The following is a 17166-nucleotide window of genomic DNA, read 5'->3' on the forward strand; positions in this document are numbered from 1 at the left end:
TCAATAGTTTAAGCAAACAGTATATCATCTCCCATTTACTGGGTAGCTTAACAGCAGGCTTACGCTTTTGAATCGGTGACCAACTTTATTGCCACCTTCAAAAGTTTATTATAATGTTGTAAATTTTTACTTCTCAAGGTTAGCATACTTACGAGTTGCTTCACAATTAGGATTCAGGAAAGACAGGACTTCGGGAGGCACCGAATGAAATTTAACAACCCAGCGTTCTGTGGGTACTGATTGCAAAGAATGATATGACCCGCAGACAGGCAGCCCTTATCTTCATGATTTTCCAGAAAAAAATGCATGAAGAATCTAGCTGACAGTGAGGCCTCTCCCATACCACAGCAGAGGCTGAACAAATGAACACCCTTACTCTTTCCCTCCCTCTGATTTCGTGTTCTGTAGGTAACGGCAAAACACACTTGTGTGTGTGTTCCAGGGAAGGGAGACTGCCTGGGGGGGCTCCTACCTGTAGAGGTTTCGGTCTCTAATGAAGTGAAAAACACCTGAAGTTTTGGGCAACATAACAGTAGTAAAAACCAAGTGAAAAGTCTTTCCAAATCTGTCTTAAGAGGAACTGTCTGCTGTGAAAGTGTTTGAGAAGAAGGTGCTAAATTGCTTGGTATTTTCTGTAGGAACCCCGGAGCGAAATACAGTTTGCAGAAAATGTCCAGATGGGTTCTTCTCGAATGAGACGTCATCTAAAGCCCCGTGTAGAAAACACACAGACTGCAGTGCATTTGGTCTCCTTCTAATTCAGAAAGGAAATGCAACTCATGACAATGTATGTTCTGCAAACAGTGAACCGACTCAAAAATGTGGAATAGGTAATTATATTTTAAGATGTCAGCCTTTGTATCCCCTCTGAATTGAATGCAAGACCCTCTGGCTCCCTTCTTAGTGAAACTCTTGTTTTTCCATTCTTGAATGTCTGTCGGCTAAGATTATTCTCGGCATCGCTAATGCCACAAGTCAGTACCTCTCCGGAGGTCTCACCGTGTCGTGATCTTGCTCCCAAACTTGACTTTCTCCCTTTACACCTGAGTCAGATCTTACCCACTGGGAAAGAGGTGGTGTAAAGATGACGCCTAAGGCCACATTATCGGTCCGAATTATAGAGTTTTTGGTAAATAATGCATTTTTATTACTTTTTAAGATTAAAAACTGCCCCCCCCCAAAAAGGGATAAAATCTGGCAACTAAGAAGCATTATGACATAAACTGGTAACAAACCAGACAAGGCAAAGCTGGCTTTGTTACCTATGGTGTCACGCTGCCTCGACTGCATGGAAGCGATTGATTTCTCTGGTTGTCCTAAACTCTGTGTTCAGGAAGCATCACCAGCTCCACACTCATTATGTGGATCCTTCTGACAGTGGTGTCATTCGTGCCACTAGACTAATCTCAGACCTTCCATCAAGGATGCATCTCGCCAAAGATGACCTCCCTTTTATCATTTAACTAGCTTGACTCCCCCTAACCATCTTCACGTGTGACATAGAAGAATCTGGAACGTAGGAATGAGGGCTGAGTTTTTTAAGTTTCACACCCAATTCCAACATGTTTTCATCCTGTAATCAGAATCTTCATCAAGTCATTTCGCCTTTCTGCTTTCCTATTCAAACAATGGGATGAGGGTAGGAGTGGTAAGAGGGGCGAGTTCTAACTTTAAACATTCTCTTTATTTAATTCATTCTCAGTTTTATTCTTATCATTCATTAACCACTCACTATGAGCCAGGCACCTCTCCTACAGGAACTTTAATCTTTACAAAAACACTGTGAAGATTGCTTAGGTTCAGTGTAGGTGATGAAGTGACAGTCAGAATTCAAACCCAAGTCTGATGAATCCGAAAACAAACTCTTGATCCCTGAGATAAATAGACTCGACCCAGACACTCAGGCCATTGTACCTCTTTTCTTAACGGTCTATTTTCTGTGTTATTTCCCCACTTAATGTATGCTTCCACAACTATATCCACCCTTGTTCTCAAAGGTAAACTCTGTGTTTACATGTGTGCAGAAAACAGTACACTACTCCAGATTACTTTTCACACTCCTCAAAAGACAGTAATTATATTTGTTTTGACATTGGTTAAAAAAAAAGTAAGTTATGGATGCTAGGCAACCCTTTAACAGGATGTTTAATATTTACATTAAAATATGTAAACATGTACATCAAGTCATAGAATTTTTGCTGCAGTTTGTTTATAGCAATATTTCCCTTAGACATTTGTTAAATTCTCTCCCTTCAATGCCCTAAAAGAACTTTAGAGAGGACATAAGCGCAATTGGGTTGACAATCTGCCATTAAGACGAGCCAACAGAGAGTTGATTTTATCTGAACTTCACGTTCTAACACATTCAACTTGGGTCAACTCCCTATTGTGTTGGTATTATTTATTTATTGGCCACCAGACCTCACGGAATCCAGTTGCTAAGTAAATCTTGGTTTTCCCACCTTTAGATGTTACCCTATGTGAGGAGGCATTCTTCAGGTTTGCCGTTCCTACAAAGTTCACCCCTAACTGGCTCAGCATCCTGGTTGACAATTTGCCGGGCACCAGAGTAAATGCAGAGAGCGTGGAGAGGATAAAACGGCAACACAGCTCACAAGAACAGACTTTCCAGCTCCTGAAGTTATGGAAGCATCAAAACAAAGATCAAGATATGGTCAAGAAGATCTTCCAAGGTAGGGTAACCTGAAATAAGCAAATCAAGCAGAAATCAAAGACACCCATTTATCATAAACAAGAAGACGTGCACCTGTTTAGTTGTGTGAACAATGTTTCCCTTTGGGAATTATTATTGAACTAAAACGTTTCCGCCAAGTGATGGTGTAGAAGCTATCCCTAGAGCGGCCTCAAGGTTTTTCTTCTCATCTCCTCCACACCCGGACCGCTCTTTAAAGTACACTGAACACTCTGAAACAAGAGACAGTCCATTTCAATTATGGGACTACACCTCGGGGATTCCACCTCTAGATCCCGTAGTGGTTTCATTAACATCCTCTCTGGCCTACGTAGATGTTCCTTACACACTTTGGATCTTATCTTGCATTTCCACCAAGAAGCTCTGTTGTATTTGTATTTATTTGGTGATTCTCTCCAGAGGCCTCCAAGTGTCTTACAGATGTCCTCTCATTAATCCTCACAACATAGCCTATTTTAAAATTACCATTTTAATAGCCTGTATCGTGAGGATTAATGAGATGAGGTCTGTAAAGTGTTTCTGAGAGAAAAGGGCTAGTTGAAACCAAGGATTCTCATGTTTTAGAGTTTTATTTTAAAAAGTCTTCTTTAGAAACAGTGTGTGTGTGCGTGTGTGTGTGTGTGTGTGTGTGTGTGTGTGTGTGTGTGTGGATGGGAAAGAATCCAAGGGGAAAAGGAAGTTTCTTCGAGTGTGGACTGGACGGTAAGCTTTAGGATATACAGTGCAAAGAGTTCTGACTTCAGTTAGCACTGGGAGCACCTGTCAGAAAGGGCAGGAAGATTTCCATAATGCAGACAGTGTCCGTGAGAAACCCATCTGCTCTTTACCTGTAGTTGGATAACTGAAGAATCTTACACTTCCCAAAAAGCCTCAAACATCTGAAACTGAAACCTATTATTTTAGGAGACTAAGATTTTTGACTTTCACCTCTGCAGAGTAAAGTTTTCTTATGTCCTTGGCAAACAAAATGTATTCTTTGAAAGTATAATTAGCCCCGAAGCAGGAAAAAAAAAAAGGGGGGGGGGTGCGGGGAAGGTGGGATAGAGAAACAGAGACTGTTAGAATTGGAAGGGGCCAAACTCTCTATTTTATAAAGAAGGACATTTCTGCCCAAAAAGATGAACTGACTTGCCTTAGGGCTCACAGACAGTAAATGACTCGTGTCATTAATGAAAACGTTAGATACCCCCTCTTACATTAATGTCCCAGCTCATTATTGAAATATTCTCTAGGCCATATGAATCCTACCATTGTTTGTCCTCATTCTGTTGGGTTTTTCAGATCTCCTCCTCCTCCTCCACAGTAACTCTCTGGCCCTATTTATTAAAGACCATTTGTCACACCTAACTCTTCAAATGGGTTGTATATCAGATATCCACTAATGAAAGTTCATATTACAAAATGGCTAAGTCGAATACTTTATTTCTATTTTTCTGAAATGTTATGGTTTTAATTTTTCCCATTTTTCTTAGAAAACTGAGAGTGATGTGTCTATAGTTTTCTACTGTTCATTTCCAAAATTAGGGCTTTTCACAAAGCTCTGTTGGATGCCTACAATACATAAAGCACTTTACCCTTTCTAACATGAAATAATACTCAGGTCTCACAAATATCTAGCATCCCTCAGCCTCCCCCTCCCTATAAAAAGGAAGGAGAAGATTATCCTTAAAATAAATTTATGAAATTCTGGGAGAATCTCCTTCTGCCTCATGGTCATTTTGTGGTGGTGGCTTTAGAATATATGTTATGTGACTGTCTCTTCGGGCTTTTGCTTGATGCAGATATCGACCTGTGTGAAAACAGTGTACAGCGGCACATTGGACACGCAAACCTCACCTTCGAGCAGCTCCGCAGTTTGATGGAAAGCTTGCCAGGGAAGAAAGTCCCAGCAGAAGACATCGAGAAGACGTTGAAGGCATGCAAATCAAGCGAGCAGATTCTGAAGCTGCTCAGCCTGTGGAGAATAAAAAATGGCGACCAAGACACCCTGAAGGCCTTAATGCATGCACTGAAGCACTTGAAAACATACCACTTCCCCAAAGCTGTCACTCAGAGCCTGAAGAAGACCATCAGGTTCCTTCATAGCTTCACCATGTACAGATTATATCAGAAGCTGTTTTTAGAAATGATAGGGAACCAGGTCCAATCAGTCAAAATAAGCTGCTTATAACCGGAAATGGCCACTGGGCTATTTCCTCACAATGCACCAGATCCAATGAATGAGTAAACTGTTTCTCAGGCACTTGAGGGGGATGCAGTGATTTCTTTCTCATCACCAAGGACTAGATTTGCCCACAAGGCGCAAAAAGAAACAATGGTGTGGAGAAAGAACGAACATCTCCCCTAAAATTTCAATAAACCCCAAATAGTTTATCCAACTGATAGATCTGGTCTTGTATCTACTGACTATATTTTCTCTCATTACTGCTCACAGTAATTCAACTGGAAATAAGGAACGAGATCCATTGTGCCTTACTAAATATGGGAATGTCTAACTTAAATAGCTTTGAGATTTCAGCTGTGCTAGAGGCTTTTATTAGAAAGCCATATTTTTTTTCTGTAAGAGTTACTAATATATCTGTAACACTATTACAGTATTTCTATTTATATTCATTCAGATATAAGGTTTGTACATATTATCATCCTAAAGGGAAGTCGTGTAAGACAAGTTTAGGAAGAAAAATATATATTCTGTTTATTATTTTGACAAATGAGAGATAAAATATATTTTTTAATGGAAAGTTTATAGCATCTCTTAATAGGTACTGCCATTCTTCCTGTGTGGAGTGTTTTTGTGATATACTTTTACTGTATAAGCTGTAATATCATTATAGAAAACGCATTATTTAGTCAATTGTTTAATGTTGGAAAGTGTATGAAATATAAATTATCTGAATATTAGATGCTCTGAGAAATTGAATGTACTTTATTTAAAAGATTCTATGTTTTTACTATCTAAACAACATCATTAAAGTTTTCAAGTTATTTTTCATTGGTTTTCCTCTTGCTTTTATTTGAAAGGGATGTTAATGGGTCTGAGCTTCCACAATTTTCCCTGTTCTTTTATCATTGGGGCCACCTGAGAAGTGTTAAAAATGCAGATTCCTGGACCAATTTATTGAGAAACTGAAGAGGAAGGCAGAAACTTGTACTCTTAATAAATTCCGAAGTAACTCTTACTACATTGAAATCGGAGAATTTCTGAAGTCAATCTTAGTATATAGGTCATACAAACCAGTTACAACTACATGGCTAACACCGAGAGGCCAAACTAGAGGTTTTTTTGTTGTTTTTGGGGGGGATTTTTTGGTTGCAAGTAATGGAAACTGACACGATTTAGTTTAAGAAACTAATTGGAAGGCTGGCGTATTGGGTTTAATGATGAAGCTCCCCCAAAATATCTTCACATCATAACCTCTGAATGTTACCTTATTTAGAAAAAGGGGTTTTTGTAGATGTAATTAAGGATATCGAGATGAGGAAATCATCCTCGTGGGCCCTAAATCCAACGGCCCGTGTCTTTATAAGAGACACAGAAAGGGGAAAGACAGAGAAGATGTGCAGACAGAGGCAGCAATGGGAGTGATGAAGCCATAAGCCAAGGAACCCAAGGAAGACAACAAATTCTCCCCCCGAGCCTCTGCAGGGAGTACAGCACTGCTGACAACTTGATCTTGGACTTCTGGCCTCCAGAGCTATGACAGAATTAGTATTTTTATTAATGTTTATTCATGGAAGAATTACTGTTTTCAGCCACTCAGTGTGTGGTAGTTTGCCACAACAACTACAGAAAACTGATACACGTTGTATCCAAGCCTCAGAAAGAACAGAATTAAAATAACTGTGGGCCCCTTGGGGACCAAAGTTCCTACACTTTCTCCTTAGTCTTTCATTCCTGTATCTTTCAGTTCCAAATTTACACTCCTGGGAGAGAGACTCTGGTTGTCCTAGATTGGGATGGGTGTAAGGACATGGCCAGTGAGGGTCTGTGTTTTTCAGTAGCAATTCCCAAAAGGGGGTTTTCATTGTGAACAGGGTCTATCCTCACCACCCCCCCCCCCACCAATCATGGGGTAGGCAACAAAGGTAAGACTATGACGTAGAGTATATATAACATTGCTGCTGATCAACCCTACCTGTGTGAAAACACATCAGTTATGGACATGCTGACAGAAGGGCAGCTCTGGTTAAATACCACACAAACTCCTAATACTGGGGAAATTAAAAGCTAAGGAGAAGTCAAGAGGCTCAAACCCAGAGAATCAGAATCCCAACCTGGCAACACCTGAAGTGAAAAAAAAAAAAAAAAAAAAAAAAAAAAATTGTGGGAACTAAGGGCTAAGGGTATAGGGAGCAGAACAGGATTGACAAGAAGCCTTCTCCCCTTCAGAGGCTCCTGCTCTTCTACCAAAGTTCCTCTTTCCAGAAAACAAAATGGCCTCCTCCTACCAACTAGGCTGGAGAAACATTTGAAAACATCTGGAAGTTAATGGCATTGAGTGTAAATCACTGAGATGCCAATTTCACTGGCTTCCCTGGTCGCTACTTTGGGTTCACTCTGCCTCAACCTTCTCCTCCAAGGGAAATAGGGCATGTGACTATACGTCCATTTCTCTTTTTAAAAAAAAACTTATAATTTTAAAACAACTTTATATTCACAGCATCATTAAAAAGACAATGGGAAGTATCCCTAATGAGCTCTTTTGTAAAATGTGACTCAATTTCAGTCTTTCTGATGCTTTTTCATGAATAGACTGACGTTAAGGATCTGGGGGTAAGAGTATCATGTATGTTATGGCCCTTCTCACATCATATCAGGGGCCAGTGATATCAGCATGACTACTGGTGACATGAACCTTTGTAACTGAGTTAATGTCTACATAAGATGTGAAATATTGAAGCTCAACTCCCACGGGCCTTCCTTACTTATGGTCCTCCTGTTGTTCCAACATGATTTCTTAAAAAGACTAGCGTTTCTCTCTTTAATTGCTTTTGCATCTTTGCTAAGAGTAAGTTGATTATATTTGTGTGGGTCTATTTCTGGATTCTCTCTTCTGTTCCATTTATCTGTAAATCTGCCCTTCCACCAATACCACACTGTCTTAATTACTTCCACTTTATAGTAAAGCTGAAAATTATTTCTGAGGATTACTCTGTCACACGGGAGCATATTGGCTTTTTTTTTTGCCTTTTTTGTGTGTCTCATAATTTTTCTGTTAAAATCCAAATGCGGGCACCTGGGTGGCTCAGTGGGTTAAAGCCTCTGCCTTTGGCTCAGGTCATAATTCCAGGTTCCTGAGATTGAACCCTATATACGGTTTCTGCTCAGTGGGGGATCTGCTTCCTCCTCTCTTTCTGCCTGCCTCTCTGCCTGCTTGTGATGTCTCTCTGTCAAATAAGTAAATAAAATCTTTAAAAAAAAAAAAAAGCCAAATGCATTGAGTAGGTCAGTAGAGACAGGTGAATAGTTTATATACCTGGATAGGTCATGACTTTCCTTCTGCTAGAATTGTAATGGAAGGATTTGCATTAATCCAATTAGTTACTCACTAATTCCGCCAACTTCTTTTTCCCTTTCTTCCTTCCTTTCCCATCCTCCCTCCCTTCTTTCCTTCCTTCCTTCTTTTTCTTTCTTTCTTTTTTTTTTTTTTTTAAGATTTATTTATTTGACAGAGAGAGATCACAAGTAGGCAGAGAGGCAGGCAGAGAGAGAGGAGGAAGCAGGCTCCCTGCTGAGTAGAGAGCCTGATGAGGGGCTCGATCCCAGGACTCCGAGATCATAACCTGAGCCTAAGCCTTAACCCACTGAACCACCCAGGTGCCCCTTCTTTCTTTCTTTCTCTCTCTCCCCTTTCCCCTTCCCTCCCCTCCTCTCCTCCCCTCTCCTCTACTCTTCTCTCTTCTTTACTTTTCTTTTTGCAATAGTTATACTCAGAGCATCAGAAATTTCAAATTCCTATAGAAAGCTTGTTTTTAGGGGGGTGGATGTGTATCAGAGCAATGTCTACATGAGTTTTAGATCTTCCCCTTGAGCTACTCCTCAAAAAGCTTCTGTCTACACATTCTTGTTCCTTTCCCATCCTTTGTCCACCGGCATTTTGCTGTTACTTGTCACTTGAAGTCTGCCAGTTGTGGGTTCAGCCCTGAATCTTGACCCTTGCCCCAAGAACAGACTTTTCCCACCTTCCGTTCCCTTTCTTCAGCTGTAATGAGTGCTCACCAATGTTCTAAAGCCAGTGGGTTTTCCTTTTCCCCTGCTACATTAATGTTTTTATTCTTCTGGGTGAGGGGTTTTACCCCCACTGCAGGACTACTGCCCCTCCCTCCAAGATCTTGCAGTTCTTTCTGGTCTATTCTGTGAGTACTCAATAGACTTCATGGAGAAAGAACCTGCAAAAGCATTGGAGGAGATCATCCAGTGGACATGATCACTGGTTGACCTGAGAGCTTGAACATACAATCGGAGGCTCCTCACCTAGTCTCCTGTCCTTGGAACATAAGTTCTTCCCACCATTCCCATGGTGGGAGCCATTTCTAGGATGTAGCTCCAAGACAACAAAGTGTTATTGGGAACTTATGAACTCAATACATGACAGTACCCCGCTACAGTCTCCTAAACTTTAAGAATCTGGCAGGCAGGTGCAGAGATCTACTCATCTCACAGCTGCCCAAGATAAGCCTTGTATGTAATTCCCTTGCTTATTAAGATTGCTGCCTACCACCTAGAGTGGTCTGTGTCTTTCTTCAGTCTCCCCTTGCCCTCTTAATATGGGACTAATTTCAGATTTTATCTGAGAAGCTGCCAAGGTTGCAAAGCAACAGAAAGGGTGCAAACTCTCTTAAGATTTTGGGTCAGTTATTTGCTCTGTGTCAGGTCTCTAATGAGTGTTTGCTTGTTTGCTTGTTTTAAATTAAGACTTTTTTAAGAGTTTGGGGTTCACAGAAGACTTGAGGGGAAGGTACAGAGATTTCCCACATACTTCCTGCCCCTGCACATGCATAGCCTCCTTTACTCTCAACATCCCCCACCCCAGCTGAGCATTTGTTACATCTGATGAACCTACACGAACACATCAATATCACCCAAAGTCTACAGTCACATTAGGGTTCAATCTTGGTACTACACACCCAATCAGGTTTTTTTTTTTTTTCTTTTATAAAGTCATGAAGGTGAATTTAGTTTGTTTTTGTCATAAGTTGGAGAACATCACCAATTCAAGTTCTCTGCATTATTCCCAGGAGGAAATTAGAACCTGGTCAATTCTGTTGTTTCAAAACTTGGTGTGAAAGACTGGATGGGAGTTAAAACTATCTTCATGATCCAGACCCACTGTGTCCTCTTGTTCATCCTGAATCTTACACAAGGGTGTGAAGTATTTTTGATGGATTCGTTTTATGGACTGAAGAATACAGACCAAGAAATAATTTTGAAATCCTTATGCCAGACCAGTTATATGAAATATTCCAAGAAGTTTTTACTTATTAACTATGATCATTCCATTCTACCTATTTTGTTAGGCATCTTACTCAACAGACTACTTTCAGTATTTTATGCATATATTGAAAATCTAATTTGTTCCATTGAAAATAATACTTTTGAGTGCCAAATTTTAGTACTAAATAAAGTACACTTTATACCCAGTTCTAAACAAGAGATATAGTAGCATTCTATCATTACTCCTAGGAACATAGTCTTGGGTTGTTCTAGTTTGCTATTTGTGAAACTATCCCTGTCAAACACAAAGGTGTTTATGCTCAGTTATAGAAATAGGTGTGAAAGAAAGGGAGAGCTCTGAGAACAGAAAACTCTATGCTCTTCTTTGCCAATGCAGGGACCGACAGCTCTAGGAGTAGCTCCTTTTCAAAACGCTTAACACCTTTGGAGATGTTTCCTATACTGATGTCCAAACTCAGTCTTTGAGGGACATACTTTTATCATTATCTTCTCTTGATCAAAGTTCAAAACAGTGGTTTCTATCCCTTTAATTAGTGTAATTATGACTGTTGATATTGGATATAACTATATGCTCTAATTCTTTGACTTTCTTGCTGTTATTTTCTAAATTTCTTTCTCCTCAAATCTAGGAAACTATAAAACAGGGATTTAACACTAATAATAACAAGCAGAAATTACCTCTGCAACTGAGTTTAAATACATCTGTCCTGAAGATGGCTAGAATCCATTTGGAGAGACAGGATGTACACAAGGCTGAGTAATCGCTAATACTGGACAGTCTATACTTAGTACCAATCGAATCGCATAAACATGGTACATTCGTCAACTGTCATCTCTGAAGCCCAGGGCAGGCCAAGAAGCAATAACTTCGGCTAGGTCTTATAGGCACATCTAGGCCGAGAGAATGAGGTGGGATGTAGATATAAAGAATTGTATTGGAAAACCCATGAAGGCAAAAATGTACATAACATGTTGAGGAAGCATTGCCTAGACTGATGTAGTTTATACAAAAATTTAGAGTACTATAAAATAAGCTCGATGAAGTTTATTAGTAACACCCTGTAAGTTGTGAAACTAACTGCTTTATCTACCTAGAACTCTTCAGTTTAGTCTGGTAATTACCTCCTTCTTTTAGGTAACTGCTCTCTCCCACCCACCCCAACTCAACCACCTTGTTCCAATGGGGCTTGGCAATAACAGCCTCTCTTTCTGTACACCCAGCTCTTCCTTTCGCTACCCCCAAGGCATTCAGTGAAAGATTTTCCTTAGGATGTGTGCATTTGGAATCACTTCAAGAAAATTTTTTGACATCCAATGAAAATCTGTAAAAGTTTGAGCCTGGGGCACCTGGGTGGCTCAGTGGGTTAAGCCTCTGCCTTTGGCTCAGGTCATGGTCCCAGGGTCCTCAGATCGAGCCCCGCATCAGGCTCTCTGCTCAGCAGGGAGCCTGCTTCCCTTCCTCTCTATGCCTCCCTCTCTACTTGTGATCTCTGTCAAATAAATAAATAAAATCTTAAAAAAAAAAAAGTTTCAGCCTAAAGTTGTCAAAGGCCACAGAGAAAGGGAAGTATCAGAGAGAATAAGGAGGAAGAGACAAGCAAAGAATCCTGATGATGTTCAAGCCCCTGGTTCTAGCAACTTCTTTTGTTCCTGTCATTTGGTTTTGTGAACCATTGACTTTCCCTTCTCCTCCAAGCCAATTTCTGTAACCTGGAGTCCTGACTAAGAGAGAGTAAATAAGAGATCTTTGCATGTCAGACAAAGGTGTTTGGATTTGAGGAGCTCACCGTGATGATTGTGAGGTTCTAGCCATCTGAGAATCTTTAATTTTATAAAATTTACCTATGACCACAACAGAAACCATTGAAGTTTTAAGAAAGGTATTGATGTCTGCAAAGTAGAATTTCAAGATTATTCTGGCAGGAGTGTCTAGAATGGATTGGAGCGGAAATAGGTTAGAGATTATTAAATGAGAAGAGTTGACTACTAGAATAGTTCAGCCATGAGGTAAATGGCTGAGGTAAATATGCAACTCAGACTGCAGGTGGGCCCAGAGTGGAAAGGAAATGTCACAGTAAAGGACCGTTAATCTTTCCAGGAGAGTCATCAGAGAAGGAGCACCATCACTGGGCATTTGGTTATGACTAAATGGATTGAGATTCCTGTCTTTTTCCAAATATTTAATACAAAGTAAGTCTCCCATTTCCTTGGGTTTTCTTGAGTCTTTTCCCAGGGAAATCCACCTCATCTTCTGAGACACAAAAGCTTAAGTCATATTTCCACAAAAATCCTTCTAACTAAAACAAAGACATCTTCCAAATTGACATTTCAATAGTAATTTTGGTTTTTCATGACTCACTGACTTCAGGCAAGAGGAGGTAAACAGGACAGATCATGCATAAAACCTGTGTCATTCTCATGGAATCATAGGTTCCTGAGAGACAACATGAGGTCATCTGTTCGTCTCTCCTGCCTTCTTGGTTCAGCCATTCCTAAACTAACCTGGAGAGTGATGACCTCGGATTCAAGCATTTTTAAACTATCTCATTGCTATACTGATGCCCCCAACACACACACATGCGAGCATTCATGCATACATGTAAACACAAGCAAAGCACACATGTGAACACACAACACATACATGCACATGTATGCACACACATGCATACTTGTGTATACACACACACACACACACACACACACACACAGCCAACGGAACCCAATTTCAAGATTTAATAGCTCTCACTCTGTCATTGAGATTGGGCAAAAATGGTTTCTTTAATAGAAACTCTTACTTTCCTGGAATTTTTGAGCACGTGGCCTTTGTAGAATGTTCCAACCTAGTGTTTACCAAACTTACCTAATCACAAGTATCACTTGGGATTGTTTGTTCAAACTGTACATTCCCTAGCATCCTCCCTAGGTCAAGGCTTGGGTGTTAGAATTCTTATTGGGCAACTTTGGGAAATATTATTATATCTAATCCTTGAGGACCAAATGAGGCTGCATTAAATTGCATAGCTGCTATCAGAACTCAGAGCTTCTCAGTACTATCAAGAATCCTGTTTAACTTTGTGCTTCTCTTAACAAAGATGGGAAACCCCCAGCTTTCTCTCTTGGAGTGCGTTTAATCCCACTGTGCATGTATCAGTCATTGCATTTAGCACCTGACAATTTAATTGTCTCCCTTGATGCTGATGTTATGCTAATAATATCAACAGCAATAATAATCATCATTATAATTTATTAAATGGTTTCCTGTTAGATCTGGGTCCATTTAGGTTCTTAGAAAACAATGTTGTATGAAGGCAAAACCTAGAAAATCACCAATTCCTCTGATTTGCCATTGTTTCTACGCTGACCCTGGTACTCAGCGTAAAGGCTGTTTATTGAGAACTTGCATGGAACAAAGCCCTACCCTTAAGACCATTACAGACATCATCTCATTAAATCCCGAACAATCCAGTAATCAAATCATCATCATTTTTCTAAAAGCCAGCAGCCTTCAGCTTCTTTCCCCTGACATCTACCATTCTTTTATCTGGGACTTCTATTATTATACAGTGCTTGCCCTGGATGTAATATCTGCCTGATGTAGTCACAGCTGTCTCGAGTCTTATACTTCCTTCCAATGATCTATCCCAGTTACACCTCTGGATTTAAGCTGGAGAAACCCAACATCACTCCTGGGAAAGAAAGACAGCAAGAGTCAAGAAGGCCGGGGACGCGGGTTGGGGATAAACCCACAATTTTGAAAAACAGAAATCCTCTAGCCAGGAATCCAAGAGTAATGGTTTTGCACGGAAAACTCCATCTGTTTTTTGTGGGATCTGGATCACATTTTCCCCTCCAGCCACGAGAACATGCCACTCAAAAGGACCTGCCTTGGATGGTGACAAGATGTACTCTGCCATTAGGCACTCGTGGCAAGGAACGCATCCAGGATTTGCTTACTAAGAGGGGATGGCAAAAGAAGTAAGCTTTGCTAACGCCTCCAGAATAAATTTCTGTTTAAACCCAAACCATGGAGTTGAGACTGGGTATTAAAAAAAACTTAAAGCCAACAGACCGGCACTTGGGTGTAGTTGGCATGGTCTCTTTTCCGAATTATTTGAAAATATGCTCTGTTGACTAAGCCACATTTAAAGAATAGGGAATGTCATAACAAAGTTTCTAGAAAAAAATAAATGTGATGGGGTCTGGGAATAAAAGAAAAATAAGAGCAGATTCTACCTCAGAAATAAGGAGCCATCTTTCCCACACAAGTTAATAAGTCTTCCCAAAAGGAAAAAAGGCTTAGGGGTGAGACACACCTCATTTTAAATCCCATCTCTTCTTCTAAATAGTGTGATTGCTTTGGGACTCAACCTTCCTGTCTGCACAATTGACAGAATAAAACCTCAGAAGCTTATCTGGTCATCCCACGTAAGTTTCTATCCCAGCACCTGGCATAGTAAACAAGTGTTTTTTTGTTTTTTAAACGTATTCTTCGCAAGAGATGAATTCACATGAGGGATGACACCCAACCATTTTGTGGGATCACCAGAGGGAAATGAAAAACAGCGTTCCTCTAGGAAAGTCTGCTGGTTATTTGGTGCAGAAATGTAACCACTTTGCCACAAAATGGAAGAGAGGCAAGTCAGGAGGAGTCTGTTGAGGGGACAAGGAGGCATCCACAGGCCTGGCTTTCATTCTGGGCCCCAGATATGCTGGATATCCCTGGGCAAGTGACTGAAGCTTAAATGTGCCCATAGTAATGGCGCCATTCAGAGCACAGACACCGGACACCTGCGGCCAAGATGGGTTTTAACACATGTGGCAGCAAGCTGTTCTGGCATCGTAGTGACAGCAGATACAGGCATTGAACGGGTGTCCTCCCTTCCCCAGAGCAGACGTTGTGAATTTTTCAATTATATTAAGACCCTCTTTAAGATGAAGCTCTCTAACAGCCACTGACGGTTGAGAGGTTGAGTCAGCATATCCCCCCCGAGGTCACATAGTTCACTGCGTGTTCACTGAAGCCACGTCAATCACTTTGACAACTTCTTGATGATCGGGATAAAAGAAAATCTTGCTCAGAAAGAACCATTCCAATTGGAAATAATCCTAAAGGACAGCTGGAAATTATAGTCACTGAACACCTGTCACATGCCAAGATCTTAGATTTTTATGTTCATTCTCTTAACAGCTGTACAAATTAGGTCTTAATATTTCCATTTTAAAGATAAAGGGCTATGGCCCAAAGAGAATGAGTTACATACCCACCATTTCATTGCAAGTGAGTAACAGAAACTCCATTTTGTCTTTTAGACCCCAATATTTCATTCTATCCTTCGGACACAAAGCCATTGGAGAGGTCAGAATGGTCAAAGAAGAATCATGGTGTGAGTACTTTAATGTTGTATTTAATGATCTCAGCATTCACTTTTGGCCTTAGTATTGAGGGGAAACCACATATTTTGTTTCTATCACAGGTGGGTGAACAGAAATCCAATTCTGACAGACTCCTAGGTTAAGGGTAAAGTCCTCTACAAGACTGCCTCCATTTCAGAGGTTAGCCACCAGCCACAAATCTCAGGACTATTCAGGCCATGGAAGCTTCTGGAAGACTGGCTATAAAAAAGGGGTTCCCCATGTCCCCAGATTTGATGACTTGCTGGAATGACTCTCAGAACTCAGGAAAGCACCATATTTATGATTATATTTTTTTTAATAAGGGATACCCCTAGGGTTAAGATCTGGGAGGGTTCCAGATATGGAGCTTCTGGGCCCTTTCCTGGATGAATCAGACAAATCACCCTCCCAGCACACCAATGAGATGTTTACTAACCAGAAAGCTCCACTGTTTGGAGTTTTTATTGGGGTTTCATTGCATGACCATGACTGATTAAACTCAATTTCCACCCATCCTCCATTCTACAGATGCCAAGCAAGATAGCTTAAAGTCGCAACTCTCTCATCACCTTGGGTGGTCTTTCTTGGACCAGCCCTGACACTAAAAGTATCCAGGGGCCTGCCTTGAGCCATTTTATTAGCATAAAAATGATATTCTTTATCACTTGGGATTGTCCAAGGATTAGCGTCTCCCTCCCAAGAACAAAGGCCAATCAAATTCTTTATTAAACACCATTGCTCTATCCGATCCCACTCCCCAAATTTGTTCTGTTTTTCTTGCACCTTCAGTTTTGTCAAGGGCACTGCCAACCACTCTTTCAGTCTGCCACAGCTGAAAACCTGGAGCTATCTTTGACTCTGTCTTTCCTTTGCCCTTCTCAAGTAGCGTGATTTCCCTTGGGTTGATTTTCCTCTCCAGGTTTCCTGGATTCCTCCTGTCTTCTCAACTACCGCCATTCAGAATTCAAACTCTCAGGAGCCTAAGTTGTTGTAGTACTTCTTGACTCATCTGTCTACCCCTACCTTCATTTACTTCAATCCTTCTTTACACAACTATCAGATCAATCTTCCTTAAACATCCAACTAATCATAGATGATTTGTTCCTCTAAGTAGCTTGAATGAGAATCTGTTTTCTCTGTGGTATAAGATCCCCTGTGACATTATGCTTCCTTGCCTTTTTCTCAAAGGCAAGATCAGAAAAACCACTATTGTCTTAAGGAAAAGTACACAGTATGAGAATGAGCACTGATTCTAGAGTCAAAGGTTTGGGTTTGAATCCTGGCTCAAGTGCAAGCTATAGATGTGAGGTGTACAGTACATAGAGAACTAGACACAGAAAATTGAATCTGCAGCTAAATGGGTATTTTTCACACTAACCACATGTTTCTCCAAACCCTTCCTTTTTAAGGCACGATGATAATTTCATAATTAGCTGAAATAAATTACCACAAACAGGGGGTTAAACCATATGAGTTAATTTTCTTATGATTTTGGAGGTCAGAAGCCCAGAATGAGTTTCACTAGACTAAATGCAAAATACTGGCAAGGCTGTTTTCATCCTAGATGCTCTGCGGTAGCACTTGTTTCCTTATCTTTTCCAGC

At 40.5% G+C, this 17166-nt stretch overlaps 1 protein-coding gene and 1 long non-coding RNA gene across 11 annotated transcripts in view; one reads left to right on the forward strand and one right to left on the reverse strand.

Annotated features, from left to right (window-relative positions):
* Positions 1-5705, forward strand: part of TNFRSF11B (TNF receptor superfamily member 11b) — a 28699-nt gene extending 22994 nt beyond the window's left edge. Inside the window, exons 3-5 of the mRNA XM_082721793.1 lie at positions 639-830; positions 2469-2693; positions 4495-5705. Coding sequence (XP_082577919.1) covers positions 639-830; positions 2469-2693; positions 4495-4883 — 806 coding nt within the window. The 3' untranslated portion in view covers positions 4884-5705. The remainder of the gene's footprint in view (positions 1-638; positions 831-2468; positions 2694-4494) is intronic.
* The window catches only part of LOC309860174, a 274988-nt gene continuing 260436 nt past the window's right edge, over positions 2615-17166 (reverse strand). For 9 of the 10 annotated variants that reach the window (XR_014309208.1, XR_014309209.1, XR_014309210.1 and 6 more), the window contains 2 exons: positions 4550-4667; positions 2615-2703 (listed from right to left, as the gene is read on the reverse strand). This is a non-coding gene — a long non-coding RNA (uncharacterized lncRNA). The other variant, XR_014309217.1, reaches the window with a different exon arrangement.

This window comes from Mustela nivalis, assembly GCF_964662115.1.
Source record: "Mustela nivalis genome assembly, chromosome: 2".
Lineage (NCBI taxonomy): Eukaryota > Metazoa > Chordata > Mammalia > Carnivora > Mustelidae > Mustela > Mustela nivalis.